Consider the following 18,553-nt stretch of genomic DNA (forward strand, 5'->3'; position numbering starts at 1 on the left):
GTTACGTGTTAATGATTTGCACAGCCTCATCCCGTGGACTAACATTCACACAAAAAATGAAGTCATTGATGGCATCACCTAATACAGCCTCCTGTGCCAAGCTGGCTAACTTTGAAGCTGGATCAGATCACTCAGAAATTTTTCTTTTTTTTAATGGGGGGTGGGGTATTTTGGCAAACCAATTTTGATTTTCCAGTACAAATTTGAATATAAATTACAGTGTGAAATTATTTTTCTGTATTAAATACATATCTTTTATCATAGTGTCGAGAGAATAAATCTAGAACTGATTTTGGCACTAAAAGATACAAGGATAATATACACTGAGAATAGTCTCCATCTGCTGCTGAAGTCTCTCTCATTGCCCAGAGTGGTTCTTGGGATTTCTTTCCCTTGGAAGATTTTTGTCAGTGAACATTTCTTTAACTTGCTGTCTACTGAGACTTCAGCTCCCTTTCCCCTACTCCCATTCTGTTGGCTCTGAGGAGGTTGAGCAGATTCTTACTATGTTTGCAGTTTTAGAAAAACCAGGCACCAATTTTCACTTTCACTTTGTATTTGCCTAATAAGGAACTTGGAGCAGCAGTAGATTGAGCAATCCTAAATGTTAGAAAAAAACGTGTAACCCAAGCAACACCCCAAAGCAAAACCTCAGCAGTTTACTTTCAAGGTTAGTTTCAAGATTGCATACAAGTAAACTTGTTAGAACCTAGCCATCTGTATAGTATTAGGTGCATATTTGACAAAAAAAAAAGGTAAATAAAAAAGCTGTCAAATGACTCTTGAACATTCAAACAGCTTAAAAGCTCTTTGTGTGGTAATGTTGGCACAGTTCCTAAGTGACCAGATGGAATTTTATTAACAGCCAACAGGACAAGGGCTGATTTTGTTTCTCAACTTACTATTTTTGAAATGCTTGTAGAGGATGTGTCAGAAAGCTTGATGTACTTTCATACTGCACAAAATGACACATACACCTTCCCTTAATGCAAAGATGAAGACTGCTTCAGAGGTTGTCATTCCTGTAAGGTAGATAAGAAGATAGTTATGAGAGGTATGGTAATTTAGGTATCACTACTTTTTAGTGAATTTCAGAAAGGTGTTTTTATATACGCAGTTTGTGGTCATGTTAAAAGCAGAGCTTAGAAACAAGCTTTCTAATAAATAAACTTAAAGAATGTATTTTATAAAAAAAAAAGAACAAAAAATACCTAAATATTAAAGAGACTTGATTTCTGATATCAGTAACCACTGGTAATAGTGATGTCAGATTTCCATTTAAGGATCTGGTAAACATTAAGACCATGCAAATTTATGTGACTTCTCCTTTTGTGGCATCATCATGGATTTATTTATTATCAGTAAGAAATACCTGCAAACTGACAATCTCCGTTGTCTCCAGTAAATGACAGGATGAACATTAGCCCTACAGGGAGCAGCTGAGGGACCTGAGGTTGTTCAGTCTGGAGACAAGAATGGTAAGAGGTGACCAGATCAATCTCTACAACTCCCCAAAAGAAGGTTGTAGCAAGATGGGCATTGGCCCTTTCCCCCAGATAACTGGGACAAGAGGAAATGACCTCAAGTTGTGCTGAGGAGGCTCAGGTCAGATATTAGGAAAAAATTCTTCACTGAAAGCAGGAAAAGGCTCCCCAGAGAAGTGATAAAGTCACCATCCCTGGAAGTGTTCAAGAAATGGGTGGATGTGGCACTTCTCAATATGTTTTAGGGAGCATAGTGGTGTTCAGTCAAAGGGTTTTAGAGCCAGTGATCTTGGAGGTCTTCTCCAGCCTTAAAGAGCCCATGATTCTATGACCTTCAAACCAGACAGCCTAAAAGAAAAGAAACACAAAATCTGTAACACTCTGTGGACTCATGGTTGACCCTATTCCTTTCAGGTGCTTCCTTTCCATATTTAAGGTTTTCAGGGGACTCATGATAGCTAGAAAATAGCTGTCTAGTCAGAGATTAGTATTTCATAACATCTGACAGAGCACTGATGTGACATACAATTAGAGCTAGCAGTACCAATTTTGAACCTAGGTATCTTACCCAGACAAAAATTCTCCCTGTTGCTGTTGAAAGATGTGCCTGAGGGCTTTATACAGAATCAAATCCTGTATTTGTTCAGTAACTCAAGCTGGTATAAGTATAGTTAGGACAGGTATTGCACCATGTACTTGTACAGTTGATGTGGATTTGCAGAGGGTGAAAGACCAGAACCAGAGCTTGTTGAAGTCAAAGGAAATTTTACTTAGTTCTAGAACTTTGTATCCATTACCTGGTTTTTATTTATTTATTTGGTTGATTGGTTTGGTTTTAGGCTCAGTAAGAGGAAAATGTAATTTTAACTTGTTTATCTAAAAAACTAACAGTAGAGTAAACTGGTCAAATTGATTAGGAATGTATACTTCAAGTCTAAATTGTTGTCCTGCATTACAACATCCTACAGAAGTCCACTCAGACTAACTTGTAGCATTCCATATGTGTTATTTTGTTGGTTAATAAGCCATATTTTGTATAGAACTTGCAAAATGTACAGAGGATTGGCAGCCTCGTTAAATTATGCCACAAACGAAATCAGTGTTCTAATACAGTAAGGGAAATAATTTAACAAAAAAATTAAAAAGCTCTTTAGGAAAGTGTTTTCCTCTTATTTGTTTGTGTAATGTCTAGGCTGGCATTTGTAATCAACTAACTTGAGTCACATTAGGATCAAGACTTTTAGAGCAGGTACAGTCAGAAAAAGTTGGACACAGTAGTGTAGGCAAAGATCATCTCAAAGAAAAGATACAGCTGAAAAAGTTTGATACGCTTAGTTTTAAATGTGCTGTTTCTAGATTGTACTGTTTCAGTAGTTTCATTTTCTTCTGTTTGTTTTCTAGCGCTTGTTCTTGCTGTTGTGACTTGACAAAGTGACTCTTGTTTGCTAGATTAAAAGTGCTTCAGGCAGAAATCATCTGGAGGAGCAGAAAAGGAAGAGAAAGAAAACAAAATAACAGAATAAAGCACCTAAAATAAATCAAAAAAGAGCCAGTATAGAGATGCAAACCCTGCTCGCTGCATGTGCTTAGACACATGCAGACATGCAGCTTGTCTCTTCTAGACTGCCCCATATGATTATATGTAGTACAGCATTGTAGGGAACGATAGATGTGAATGGCATTAAGGTTACTTCTTTTTCCCCACAATCCTGTTTCAGTCATTCACTGGCTGTTCAGGAAGAGCTATATTCTGTCCCAACTGTCTGCTTTAGGCCGTTCATTTTGTTTCATGAGTTCTTGCATGAGCAAGAAACAGGTTTGGACTACTGTCTGAAGTAACAGTAGTCATTTCAGGTACTATTTTGGTCTTATTGTTTTTCTCCCACTAAATTTTTTTCATTCTGTGCACAGGGTGGGCAGTGATCTGGAATCATCTGGTGGAGACCTTCCCCTGCCTTTTATGTTGCAGTACTTTGAAGCCATGTCATAAACTAAGGAGGGGTGGGTATGTAGAGAGAAGCATTTACAGTTGAATGTTCCCACAAAAAGCAGGATTCCCTTTTGCCGCATGTGATACCTGACGCTCTCTTGATACCTGCCCATGATGTGCTGTGCTCTGCTTTATAGAAGTGCTGGGTGTCCTTTGAAGACTCCTGCAGAATCCAGAGTGTACAGGAATTCTGGAACCTGAAAATCTCATATTGAAAACCCCACTTCCCACACAGATACTTTTAACCCTAAATTTCCAGTCCTCCCATTGCTTCCCTCGTACTTTAAAAATACCTTCTGAAAGCAAGCACATTCCTATCTTTGAAGCATGACGGCATAATGTAATGATAGTAACTTTGTAATTGCCAGTGAGAAAGGAAATGATCCTTCATCTTTTAGTAGTACCTGGTAAATAAAAGGAGAACCACTTGCCAAGAAGGAGGATATGAAAAGACATTCAGCTGTTCTTTGACAGAACATTTGTCCTGAAAGAGAGAGGTGTCCCTTGGATAAAACAGTATTCTTCATGTGTACATCTTGGCATGCACTGTGTTGCATGGTAAATATTTTACATGGTGAAATATATGTGGGTTGATTTAATTTTGGAGCTTTCTGTGTTTAAAACCATTTTGATAATATGACTCAGTGAAGATCAGGCACGTGGAAGAAAAAAAGCTATATGAAAATAAAATATGCAAATACAAATGCAGTTTTGTCAATTAAATTGTAATTCTTTACAAATTGGTAGCCATCTTGATAGTTTTTTCAACTACTTCTAGTAATAAAGTATCAGAAAGGATCTTTCCATAAAGTGAGAACCAAATTATTTAGAATAATTTATTTTTCTATCATTAGCTGATTTTTAAATAAAATTTATCCACTACAGCCTCCCTTTATCAAGCAGTTTTCTATTAAATGAAAAAAAAAATCTATTTCATTCTTCTTCTAGGACTAGTTTTAAGCAAAATCTTTTAAGGCTTTTTGTAAAGCAGTAGAGTTATGTTGATTTCACTGAATTTTGATCAGTTTCTTTAGACCTTAAGATAATTCCAGATATGCAGTGTTTAATTATGGATAAAGATACCTAAATCTGTTCCATGTTTTCTTAGGAAAGAGAAAAAAAATTTTCCAAGGTTCTGCAAAATCTTTTGAAATGTCATTCTTATAGCCTTTGCAAGTCATGATTTAAGTAATAGATGATCATTAACGTGCACAACCCAATTACAGATCCATGTACCTTGGCATAGTGTAAATGTTTTTATGTTAGAATCTATTGTTTATCTGTGGCTACAGTAAAAATAATACATGAAATTATTTTCAAAGATATCAAATGTCCTCCAAGGGGCAGAGGGGAAGCAAACAGAAAATTTGCATTGGCAAGAAATTCCATGTGTACTGACTGCTGGTTGGTGCCACTTGTTTTAGGTTTCTCTCCTAATTTTGAATACAGATTGACTAAGTAGCTGTTAGTGTGTATAGGCTGACCTGATAATTACAAAAACAAATTAGGTAGCTTAGTGCTCAGGTGGCAGTGAGTCATGGCATGTCAGTATTTTCAGGTGATAAAAATGAAGCCCCATGTCAGAAGAAGAGATGCAGAAGATAGAGGATAAATGAAAGAGTAACAAGTCTCTAAGACCAGATGGCATATATCTAAGATTCAGAAAGTGTTTAAGAATGAAGCAGCTGAACTGCTGTCAAAAATAGACATTCATTAAAATTAGTTACTATGCTAGAAAAGTAGAGCAAATGTACCTAAGTAAAAAGCAGGTTGCAGAAGAAGCCCTGCAGTTAATGATCCATCATTATATCCCTGGAACTAGAAAATTTGTTGTCAAAAAAGCATTAACCCACCTCAATGAGCATGGTAGGACAGAAACAAACAGGGCTTCTGTTTCTAAAAAAAAGTTCTTTCCTGATTAAGATCTTGGTCTTGTATGTCTGTACAGGGGTTCTGGCATTACTAATAAAAAACTAATTCTTCACTGCTGCCCTCTGACAGCATATAAGTACCTCCTGATTAGATTCTAGGTTTAAAAATTTTGTGGATGGGCTAGGAGCAAAGAGTTGTCTCTAATGATGGGTTTGGGTGGTTTGGCAGAAAATATTGTACGCTTGGGAGTGCTTGAGGGAAGCTGCTACAAAGAAAGAAGGAGATAGAGTATTTTTTGGCAATGGACTGAATGTGAGAAAAAGATTCTTCTGTCCTCAATAAACTCTGTATTTGAAGTGTTTTTTATGCCGATGTGAACATTTGAATGGGACTAGGTATCTTCTGAAAAGTTACCGCGAGGATGTGTCTCAGTTTATATAGGTTCAAAAAGGACCCATGCTGTACATTTCTGCCAGCTTATTCCATGTTCTGGGAGCTAAAAGGTTCCCATGATTTGCACCAGTATTCCATTCTCTTTGGGGAAGTGGCATCTGGGGTCATCAAAGACCAAAGTTGTGCTACAGATCTCACCAGCTGCTGGGATTTCTGCTGCAAGAAGTCATTCAGGCCAAATATATAAATCTCACCCAAATGGATTATGTGTCTGATCTCTGTGTCAGGTTCTCAAATAATATCACATCAGAATACACTTTTCATCAAAAACTGTGGTGAGCCTGGGTGGGATTTCCCGTATGGGTTAGTTTGGACTGAAAGTCTAGTAAGTTCAAGTCTGTACAAGAAAATGAAGTAATTTCTGCAGTCTAGCCCATGTGCATTTATGTTCTTACATTTTAAGAGATTTATGCTGTTATAACACAAGGAGACCCATAAAGTGGCACCATTCCTTCTGCTCAATTTTGATGTCTCATTGTTTCCTGAGAGGCAGTGAAACAGACTCAAAAGACTCTGATGTTAATACAGGCACCATCCCTGTAATAGCAGAATTGCTGGAACTTGGTTTTTTATCTGATCAGCCTGTTTCAGTATGTCCCATTTCAATATCTATTAATTTCGAATTCCTTATCTGTTAAGTTGCATGTATAATGCAATAGTCTGTTTAATAACAACACGTCTATATCTATGAAATGTCAATCAAAAGATGCAGTCAATATTAATGATATATTCAAAATCCTTATTTTGTAGAGAAAATGTCTATACTGGATAAAATGTTATGAGATATATGGAAAATGAAACAGTCCAGAGAAAAACTGACCATCTAAGGGCTTGGCTAAGACATTCTACATACTTTATTAACATCAGTATTGGAATAGGGATTTTCCTGCGATTTGGGTGAAGATGCTGTGGACTCAGCAAAATTGGCAAGTTGGTTCTTACCCTCAGAAGCTGCATTATTAGAAAAACTATTGGGTACCTTTTCAAACTTTTTGCAGTCTAACCAGCCCTCCTGTGGCCCTGACCCTAAACAAAGTTGATGAACTATCAAATTTTTACAGATGAAAGAACAGTTCTTTTGTATAAAACAAGTCAGTGACTGCAAATAGGAGTGAGTCACAGAAAAGCTCTTAGAAAAGAGAGTACATTGAAGTGAAATAGAATATTAAAACATTCACTAATGTTAGTTTCTTACTAATTTTCTCTGTAAAAATGCCTGCACAAGAGATAGCAAAAGGTTGCAGGAGACAGTAGTAATAGTGTGCTACCAAAATGCAATGTGGGTAATCAAAGAATTTAAACCGCCTCATTTTTTATGACTGTTTGTGCAGGAGTAGCTATTGGGGAAAACAAAATGTAACCGTAGGTGGAATGGGCCAGACAGGTCTGACAGCTCTTGGCAGACTCCACTTGCTAACTTATCAGTTTGTAACATTAGGATATACAGGATTAAGGTGTGTGGGATTCAGAGCTTCCTGTCCAGATAAGATAGCTTATTTTCTGAAAGCAACACAGTAAACCAGATATGAGAGACTCCCTGTGATTAGGGTCATTAACAAAATAGTTGATACTTGTATTGAATTTCAGACTTCATGCCACACATATTCACAACTTGATACCACATTACTGACCAACTGTACCACAGGGAACATTACTAGCCAATTTTTACCTCAGCCATCCTAATCTTGCGCCCTTAAATCTTCCTAATGTGAGCTTCACACGACTTGCATGTTGACACATGTACCAACTCACGTTTCTGATGCTCGGCCAAAAAGATTCCTTATATTGCTTTTTATTTCATGGGGTTTTATTGCTGACAATCTGATCAGCCTGTGCAGCAACGAGCCTATTGGAAACAGCTTCTATAGAAGGAGAGGAGGAGACACAAAAGTAAGCAGGAGATGATCACAAGAAAACATCAGGTGATTTGTACTTGGAAAAGAAGCATTTGCAGCTTCTTCCCTAAACAGTGGGTTTGGGGCAACGGTGAGCAGCAGGAGTCGGAAAGCCTTGTGTGATTATGTGGTGAGACCCCTCTGGAACACTGCAGCGCTTCTCTGAATATCCCTGTCAGTGTCATCTCAGACTAAGGGTTTGTTCTTTTCAGGACAACAAAAGGGAAAAAAAAAAAAGATAACAAAACCTCTGAATCTGTTGAAGATCTGTTTCCACATGTCCAGGATTCTTGGATTTCAAAAGTAACTGTTTCTTTCGAAGTATCAGCTCAGTTTAGAAAGGAGATGGGCAGAAAGAACCAAAGTAAACAAATAAGTTCTTTCTTGAAGGATGGTTTCTTCCCTCTGTGCTCTTGGCCTTGTGGCATTGAGTCAAGAGATCTGTTGTTTCTACAGTATTCTTATTATATTTTCTTCTTTAGTACAGAGTGATGAAGTGTCAAGCTGCAAGAAGTTTAGAGTTGTAGGCTTATTAGGAGATCAAGAATTATTTTAATTTATTTAGAAGTACACTTTATGCGTATGGTTTCTAAATTAATCTCTCCAGTTATTTTTTAAAAATACTCACAGCACCCAGGTATACCTAGTGGAAGGCAATTTGGCACACATTGCAGCATTGTTTCATAAGATATTTTAAAAGTAGTATGGTCACAAGTACCATTGTCACAAGTGCCCATCGATACTTGAAGTTTGTCTAAAGTTGCAGTTAAATGTCCGTGTATGTCAGTGGGATGTGCGCATGCTTGGTACCATGAAAAATTGAGTTCTTTGTCCTAGGAAATGAAATATTTAGATTGTCACATTTGACTGCAAAAATGTGTAATTTTGCGTATCATCTGTAATTGTGTAGTATTAAAATAGTGGACTTTCCCCAGAAAAACTTTACATGGCACTGTGCAGAAAGGAGTGGTAGGAAAATAGACTGGGGAGACTTCTAACCATTGCAGGTTCTGATGATGAATGGAGTGAAAGAAACAACAAGTATTTTATATAAAGCACTCATCTCTGAACAGAAAAATGAAATAATAAGTGGGATCTTTTGATTTATTGAGTACAAGTGCAGTAGAACAGGCTGTAAGAGAGAAATAAAATCTGGGTGTGCTCTCTGACAGTAGGCTGCAAAATCTGGTGTGACAGTGAATTTCTTATCTTTGAATTTTCTTCTTCCCCAGATTATAGGAACCCTTGCTTTCATATATATAGTAGATTGAGTCTTCTTATTGTAAATGTTGCTATAGCTTCAAATTTAAGTGTGTGAATATACAAGAAGATGAGATGCCTGTAAGGAAGGAATCGAATTAGTGCTATGTTAGCAGAAAATTGAAGAGAAGAATATGAAAAGGAGGCAGGTGAAGAAGGTGTGAGAGGAGGTGGGGTGCACAATGTAAAATTGTAGTGCTGGGGCTGGTCATTGACAAGTTGTGTCTTTTGACAAATTCTAGTGGTACATTCTGAATATATTTAAGCAATGAAACTTTGCAGTGCATGTTCAACTTTACTGTTGGCTGAAGATGATTCAAGAAAAGTGCTGTGTAAGGCTGCTAGAGAGTAATGTGAGTATGAGGGGAAATCAAATTTAGGGTTTTTTTCCCAGCTAACTTGTTCCAGAAGGTGGCAGTTCAGTGTAGTGAGGAGGTGAGAGGGAGGAAGGTTTTTAAAATCTGGAGGAGCCACAACCAAGTGTGGTTGCATTGAGTACTGACACTCCTGGCTGTAGTGTTGCTAAGAACGTGTTTATTACTGAATAGACAAAATAACTGCCTGATCATAGAAACATGTAAGCAATTTCATATATAAATACTGAGTACTTTAGAAAGTTACGTATCTCACTTTTTTCTGTATGGAATAATGAACTACAAAAGCATATGCTAAATAAAAATTGGAGGTGGAACAAAAGCCACGGCTTTGGCTGAGAAGCAAAGCAGCTCCAGGAGTGAGATTCCACCCTTTTCATGGAATGCCTGCTGTGTCTTCACTCTTTTCCTTTGCACCATCCCATACATAGGCAAGTGAAGAGGAGGCAGAGCACAGCAGGTGCCAGCTCACCTGTCAAGGAGGCTTCCTACGCTGGTGGGAAGCTCTAAGCAGCACTGGCAGCTAGTCAGGCTCAGAAGATACCAGTGATGCACTGAAAAGAAACTGCACCTATGGCTGTGTCGGGCTTGGGTTAAGGCTCTTGATCAGCCACTGGGAACAAGAGACAGTGAGACACTATTTAACATTATTTGTTTTTAGTAACACTTTCTGCTTGCTGTCAGAGTTGGCATGGAAACTGAATCAGAACTCCTTTTGAAAAGAATGGTCCATTCAGAGTGAGGTTAGTCATCAGTGGGCTTACCAGAGGCTCAGGCTGCAGCTGCAGCCTTAAACCTTGCTCACGAAAGGATAGAATCCTCAAAATGGTAACAGTCATACTACTCCAACCATTACTGAGCAAATAGGTGTCTTTTGAGAATGATGTAATCTCATTTGCATTTGGGTGGTGGTGGGTTTTTTAAAGAGGGAAGAGTTAATTATCTGAAATCCACAAGAGAACTTTCTTATTTCAAGAAGATGCCATCTGTTTCTATAGATCAGTTGAATTTAAAGAGTTAACACAATTCCTATAAACAATGATGCTTGTAACATTGTGGTGGAAAGTGGCATAATTCTTAAAAGGCTCCAAGCTTAGCACTAGGCATCTGTGAATAGTCAAGATGGAAGCCTACACAGCATGCAGAAATTGGCATTTTCAATTACTTTGCCTCTATTGATGAAGAAGATCAAGATATGCTTATTTCTATTCTATTTTATTCCCACACACAAGGGGAGAAGAAGAAACAGCTGCTGGTTTTCTGTACCAGCGAGGCTGAGAAAACACTGAGAGATAAATTGCTGTTCTGTGGCATTTCATAAAGCCATGTCACCTGCTGTGACATCCTGTTCTCAGATGCAAAATGATAAATGTATATATAAATTTGAAAAGTTTCATTTCATCTATAACCTTCGCCTCCTGGCTTTTTTGTATCCTCAGAATACAGACCATGCATGTCTTCTTCATTGATACAGGAACTGCTTACACTAACTATTTACATTCAAGACTATAGTGCTATTACCAAATTGATGAGGACACTTACTTCTTTTTCCTTTGTGTTTCTCAAGCAGATAATTTAAATGAAGCCCTGAAAAAGCTGAAGATAACATCCACTGACAGCACAGCAGATAGCTTGGAGGGATGCTTGGACTGTCTGCTTCAAGCTCTGGCACAAAACAGTAAGTTGTGTGGACCTTTCACATTTTAAATCATATGAAATCAGTGAATTAAAATGTGGCAGAAAGACTGACTCAAGCAGTAGGCTGATAGATTGCCTCTAGTGAGTTTTGGGGGTTTTTAACCCATATGTCTGTAATGTTCTGGTAGCAACGAAGACAGTGACAGGTAAATACCTGAATATTTGGAACAGCTGTAGTCCACTCCTTTCTCCACTATGAAGTAGAACACTTTTTTAATTGATCATTCAAGAAAAAAAAGAACAGAGGTGGAGAAATAAGCCTCATAATATGGGGAAAAGGATAAGGGAGCTACTTGCTAATTCTGGTTGAAAGACCATAGTTTCCCATTTGTAATGTATTTCTCCTCACATTTCTGATCACAGATTTCTTAATTCCAGGAGTTTCAATTAGAACTAGGCTGGATATCCAAAAACAGTCCAAGTTTGATATGTAGTTTGTAACAAAAATAACATCAGAATGGAACAAGATGTTATTTTCACCAAAAACTTTAGAATGGTTGTCCCCATTCCCGATAGACAGAAAGGTAAGGTTAATGAAGATGACAATTTATAAGACTTTTCACTATTTAACTTTCATAGTGCTTCAGATTGTGGCAGAAGAAGAATATGTGTACAATTTCAGGTTGAAAAACTTCTCAGGATAGGTACAAGCCACGACTAAAACTTCTTTTATTTAAAAAAGAGCCCTCTGGAAGTATCAATACACTCAAAAGTACAAAGTATTAATAAGTCTTGGCTTTTTTCACATGATAGTATTGTACAAATCAAAGCCTTTTGGATTAGTTGGTGTAAAATACTTGATGAGGATTTTCACAACTGAATACAAGCACCATCCAGATCAAGTCAAAAATTGATTATAACAGTGTTTGCATTTAACTAGTATTCTGTTTTTAATTATCACTATTTTAGAAGGAGATTATCAGCCAGAAAGTAATAAAATCTTTAAGGTTTAGATCAGTCATTTTTTGAAGGCTCTGGATTTATTTACAAGGTATATCCAATACTTTAATCCAACCTCCAACTGGATTTACTTCCACTACTTTCAAGCCTAATACTTAAACAATAAGTTCTAAAAAGATCATATGAAAAGTGACAGCTTACTCATGTAAATAACAGAGTTTGCTGTTTTGCCTATGAAGGTCACATAGCTGTGTCAGAGAACAAGTCTGGCAGATGCAAAGTAATTTTACTAATGTACAGCAAATTTACTGATGCTTCCTTGCAACAAGACTCTTCTGTCTCAGTCTAGGGCTTTGCTCTTCCTTCCAAAATTTGTTCTTTTCTAGATTTGTAGTTGCCAGGTCAGATAAACAGATTATTAGGATTTTGACCTCTCTCTTTGGGGTAGTTCTAGAAAATATATTCTCTCCATAATTTCCCATGCTCTTTGTGTGTAAGTCAGTGCCATGGATATAGCCCTGCTGAGCTGCCCTATGGTACACATCTCCATATATTTGCATTTGCCCAAGATTGAGGGCAAGTGAAATAATGCACTGAAAATTAAATGAGTCAGATAGGACAGGTTTTTTAAACAGCTTGCTGGTAATTTAGGATCCAGTATATCAATTCTGTTTCAGGGGAACTGGACACTTCCATACCTAAGTTTTGCTAAGTCTCTTTGGACAATGGGCTTTAGTTATCAAGGTTGTCTGATGATTTGGGGAGCAGACTTCTGGCTTGAGATAATTTTATGAGAACAGCAGTACATTTAAAAGACTTCAGAGACTGATTCAACAAATAAAATACATAATCAGCTTTCTAAATGCTTTCTCACAGCTCTCATCCATCCAGTTAACATCTTAATATGGATTTAGCTGATTGATTTTTAATGATTGTCTATATTATCATATATACAATCCCTAGTTATGAGAGACACACTGTACCTTTGTGTCTGCGTATAAATTATTATACAATAATAATGAGAAATCAAATTGTTTATATAAAAGTACATGTTAATTGTAATGCAGAAATCATTTAAATAATATTTTGCAAACAGTTATTCTGCTCTCTTTTAGTATATTTCCATGTGTATGATTAAATTAATGAAGTATACATTTATATTATAGTTCAGTAAATCATCGTATTAATGTATTAATGTGAGAGAAACAAGCCATTCAAGGAAGAGTTCATTTTAAGATAATTTTATAAACTGTGATTTTGTTGGGAGTTCATGGTTGTATTGGTAATCACAGAAGTTAAAGTTTTATTCACTGCTTTAAGACTTAGAGATAAAAATACTATTTTATCTTATATAAAATTTAGTACATTACTAATATGCTAATGCAATCACTCCCATCTACTGCCAGCCAAAATCAGTAGTTAAACCCAATGATACTACAACAAATTGAGATTTTCAGTAAAGGACAACTTCAGTTTTGCATAGTGCATGTACACATGAATGTTTTAGTGACCATTACACCACTGTCTGTTGGTATCTGCATGCAGCATAGGTTTGTGCCTGCTGCAGAATATTAAATTCCCTAGTCTCTAAATGTACAGTGAAAATTATAGTTCCATTTATTTTGCATACAATACTTATGTTTTCATTATGCTAAAACATTACTTTCTTCTCATTTTTTCTACTGTATAGAAAGAGAAGACAAAGTTGTGATGACTATCGTAACTTTTCATTTCATTCTATGTAATCTGCTGTGTTTTCTTTTGTTTTTCACTCTCCTTGTCAAAACTGATCTGTTGATAATCCTAGACAGGTGTAATGCTCTGGAACATGATACGTCCTGCCTGACTTTAGGAGCTATTCTGCCATTTGTCCCAGCAGTCAAATTAGGGTGCATGCACACACACATACGCTATACTACAGAAGGGCGAGTCAAATCAGCTGAATGTGATAACTGCTGGTAAATATTTGGCAAGCCAAATTCAAATTGTTTTAACTACGGTTTGTCTAGGAGAAACTTGCATAGCTCTTCACATCTGAGCCCTGGGAAAATCCTGCACAGATGGTTTCCTTAGGAAACATTGTTTTGAAATATATATATTCCTATTTATGCAGATATTTTAGTTCTTGTCTGTCACCAGCTCTTCTGTCTGAGGCCATTCATGTATGGTCTAGCTTGTGGCACTAGAGAAAACTGAGGGGTTGTTTTTGAAGATGAAAGAGGCAACAATGACAGAAGAAAGAGACATAAATATGCATTTGAAATGCTTTAGAATAATGACATACCTCATTTTGTGTGGAGTTCCTTCAGCATTCCCAGTGAAGTTAACTAGCATTTCTGGGGACTTGGCAGCCATAAAGCTGCCGTAACCTAAGTCAAGATTCACAGGTAATGTAAGAGCTCCTTTCACCTCCATGGATCTACCTTATTCACAGAAGCTGAGATTCTGTCCACCTTTCTTCTGAAAGAAAAACACAAATATTTGATCTCTGTCCACCTGCAAGCACTCACCATCTGCTAAACTTCCTATAATTCAGATTTTTAAGGAAAGGCTGAGGTACGTGATTCATAAACATTGTTAGCAGCAAAAAACCAGAGCCAGCCATGCACTAAATGAGTTACTGGCTTATATTCAATCAAGAGGTGAAAGGTGTGTATTACTGTGTTTTCTTTTAACAACTGTACATTAAAACAAGTTATTCCACTGTCTGCTCCATATAATCTGGATTAGTTCTATACAGACATGAATTGATTGTGTTATTTTCAAAGAATTTTGGTGATCTGGAAGCAGACTGTTTACAGTGATATGGAGTGTGGAATGATCATAACAATCAGAAAGGGCACAAACCTCCTCAAAAGTATGAGTAAGACATGTACTGAAGAAAATTAATTTGAAAGATCATATGGTTACATTTCTGGAACAAAGTAAGTGAAGTATTATTGCTTTATTCTGTATCTTGCACCCAAGGAAACTATGGGTATGTACTACTATTGGATATTGGGAACAATTGGTTAATTGTATAAGGAATTACAGGAGAAAACAATACTGGCCATTCTATTCATTCAGCATATACAAATTTATACTTGTTAAGAGCCATTTCATAAATACTATGCCTGTCAAAAAAGTGCTTTTATCCTAACATCTCTAAATAAATGTCCTGCCTGAGAGAAAGAAAGCAAAAAGGAAATAGAGGTTTTCTTTTAAACAGCAGGTTCTCTGGAACACAATTATTGCAGTAACAACAACAAAAAAGTTACTGCTAGTCCAGACATGCTGTGTTTCAGATACAGGAAGTTATAGCAGACATAAATAACCCAGTTTGGATAAATGAGAAATCTGAAAAATCTGCTGAGAATGTTATTTTTAGCTCTGCTGTACTCAGCATAAGAGGCTGAAAATGCCCAGTAATCCCAGCTTTCAGCACCTGGCTCTGAAAATGTCTTGACATGTAGCTGAAGTGGAAAGGCTGGCACGTGCATTTGAAATATTTTTTACATGCACTTTTTAGAAGATTAAGAATATGAGTTTACATGTGTGTGTGAAAAAATAGTTTTGCAAAATCGCAGCAATAAAGGTAAGCTTACGTGAGAGGTCGAGGCCCCAGTTTTGAAAAGGATTTCGAAACATTGGAAATATTTGAAATAATGGACTTAAAGATGTGGCTGACTAAGATGCCTTATTTTCTACTTGTTGAGCTTTGCTGATACCTGGTAACTCAAGGAACCATCACATGGCACATGAAAATTTTTAATTCATGCATGAAACTGGAAATCTCAGCATTATTCAAAGGCTACTTCAGAGTACCATTTTTCTTCCCATAATGCACACAGTTTCGTAACAGTATTTTGCTTTGCCCCAGAATGTATATGCTGGAGCCATGCTTTGTTTAGAATATACTGGCTGTGTTGTATCAGGGAAAATAACATTGTTACAAATTACCTGAGCAATTTCTTGTAAGCTTTTGCCATCACTTCCTGCTGTTCCAGCGTTTAGGGACCGATGGCTTATCCCGTCTACCTAAAGCTTCTTGTTCAGGTTTTCTCTTGGGAGTCACCAGTGAGTTTTCTGAAATGAGTTTGTTCCTATTTGATGGCATCCCAGAGGAGGATCTAGAGTGCTTAAGAAAATCTTGGATATCTGGAGACACAGCAGATTTCTCACATTCCTTTGTCAGTGGTGAAACTTCTCATTGAATGCCCTAAAACTTTGGTAGGCACCTGCTCTAACAGACATCTAGTTTTCTCTTTTTAATTATTTTGGTGGATTTCCACTTCTCACAACCATATGTTTACACAGAGGTTATATTGCAGTTGGAAATTCATTTTATTCTGTTCTTCTTAGCCATGGCTTCCATATGTTGTTGAATATAGTTAGTGCTTGTTCTTCCTATACTTGATGTTCGTTTTTCTGATCTTCAGTGGCCATAGAAAATTGAACAATTCCTCTACTGGAGCAGAAAAATCATAAAGAATTGAAAATTTTGTAATTCTGTAATTCAGGGCTCAACTAAAAAAAACCTGAACTTTTAAAATATATTATTCTTGCTATTAATACCTTTGATTTATGAAAGAAAAAAAAGCAAGATGTACCTATTTTTATCTATTTACCTCTTTTTTTTTGGACATTCTTGATAGTTCTGTGTACACACTTATTTATTCATTGCAGAGTCAGGTAGGCAGCTGTCTGCTTAACTAGTAACACTAAGTCCATCTGATTTCAGTGAAGCCTTGTACCTATTTAGTACACAGAGGATTAAGAAGCAGTCATTTCATCTTTTGTTTCCACAGTCCTCTCACATTAGCATGAAAATATCTATCCTCCTACCCCAAACATAGAAAAAATTAAGTTGTAGAACCTTTTGTCATAGCAGAGTTATTCTACGGCACAAACAACTAAAATCACTTTCATTTTTTCCTATTGGCTAAACATCTTAAGCTTTCTCCATTCCCTTTTGTGGAACGGAGCATGGAGAAAAAGCTCCACATTTCAGAGCATGCTAAAACAAACATATTCCTAAACATCAGCACACTAATCTTTCTCTGTTTTAAAGAAAGTGTATGAACAGAATAAGGGTAAAATGATGCAACTGTTGTTTCATGCAAATTGTGGCCAACGAACAATGCTTTCCTGATTGTGAATGCTTGCACAGTATTAAAGCTTAAAACAATAACTGTCTATAGGCCCTATTCTGATCACAGTTGTTTTGTATAAATATAAAAAGAGCTTTCAGCATCTCTGCAGATTTAGCAAACTTTACATGTAAGCTGTGACAAGGCAGTGCATAAGCACATCAAGAGAGCTTAGCACAACCAAGAGGGTAGACAGTGGTACTAATTGGATTAGTGGCCTTAAAATAACTGATAACTAGTAGAATTAAGTTCACTGACAAATAGCATTTCCCTGCTTTCTTATTCCTCTTTGATCTTTAGCATATCTCTTCTGAGTAGCAGTCTCCCTTCCAGGAGGATTTTTGATCCTCCTTGGGTGTGCCCTGCAGTGATCCCTGGTATGTCTCCCAGCTGTGGTGTTGGAAGGAGAAGGAGGCCATCTGGTGCCTTAAGTTTTAGCTTCCATATTTTTTCAGATTCTGTGCTGCCTTGGGTGTACTACAGTAACTCTGAACTTCATGTTAAGTGTTGGTAAGTTGTCTTCACAGGGTAGGTAGACAAAACAATCCTTTTCCAGCCTGAGAACCAAGGACAGCTGTTGCAAGCCTGAAGCACAAAAACCATAAACAACAACAAATTGAAGAGAGTGAGCAGGGAGGATGGGACTTCATGACCAGAAGCTGTAATTGTACAATTAACCCAAATATATAAATGGACCAAAACTTACAGAAGTGTGGGATCACGTGATCAGTCATCCATTTTGTGACCATTTTGGGTCCATCTTGGGTGTAGCCCTTGCCAGGCTCTTGTGCTGCCCAAGGTGTATCCTTTAATAAACACCTGCTTTGTTCTTTAACTCTGTCTAGCCTCTGTTCTGTGTCAGCCTCTCTAGGCATCACACCCATGGATGTACACTCAGACCCAGCAGGCATGGACCTGCATGTTAGTCCTGACATGTAAATGTCTCCTCTTGAACATTCAGACAAGCAACAGACATTTATTGTGTTATCCATGAAGAGTAAATACTCAGATGAAAGCTACAACATCCTCCTCCAATAAGATAAAAACTAAACAGTATCATTGCTAACTGTCTCCTGAAATGTATAGTTCTCTGCTGAGATTAAAGTATTCTTTAGGTAGATGGTATCCTTAGCCTATGACAAAGATTTTAGGACGTTATCATTATTCCTGGTTTGACTTGGAAACTGAAAAAATATTAAGAGTAGCACTAAGGCATCATAGTACCTTGTAGGACTTGTTTTCTTTGCGTATTGAAGACATGAACTAATGTCTGTTTAGCTACTACTAAACCTTGATTCAGCATCTTTGGAATTCAGTGGAGTGGGCATAATGCATTTAACATCTATTCAAACCAAGGGAGGGAAAGGGAGTAGAAATGAAAAAGGAAGAAATGAAAGTAAGTGGATGAGTAACAAGGAATACAGTGGAACATAATATTTTTATTTTAGAGGAAGAAGAGAAATGACAGAAGAGGGAAACAGATATAAAGATAAAATTT

General features: G+C 37.0%; 1 protein-coding gene across 4 annotated transcripts in view; it reads left to right on the forward strand.

Moving 5' to 3' along the window:
* Window positions 1–18,553, forward strand: part of RAP1GDS1 (Rap1 GTPase-GDP dissociation stimulator 1) — a 90,782-nt gene that overhangs the window by 20,955 nt on the left and 51,274 nt on the right. For 2 of the 4 annotated variants that reach the window (XM_041424543.1, XM_041424546.1), the window contains exon 2: window positions 10,896–11,006. In XM_041424543.1, the coding sequence (XP_041280477.1) occupies window positions 10,896–11,006 (111 nt within the window). Of the gene's footprint in view, window positions 1–3,458; window positions 3,490–10,895; window positions 11,007–18,553 lie in introns of those variants that run through there. The other 2 variants (XM_041424545.1, XM_041424544.1) reach the window with 2 other exon arrangements.

This window comes from Onychostruthus taczanowskii, unplaced genomic scaffold (assembly GCF_017590055.1).
Source record: "Onychostruthus taczanowskii isolate IOZ18803 unplaced genomic scaffold, ASM1759005v1 scaffold82, whole genome shotgun sequence".
NCBI lineage: Eukaryota > Metazoa > Chordata > Aves > Passeriformes > Passeridae > Onychostruthus > Onychostruthus taczanowskii.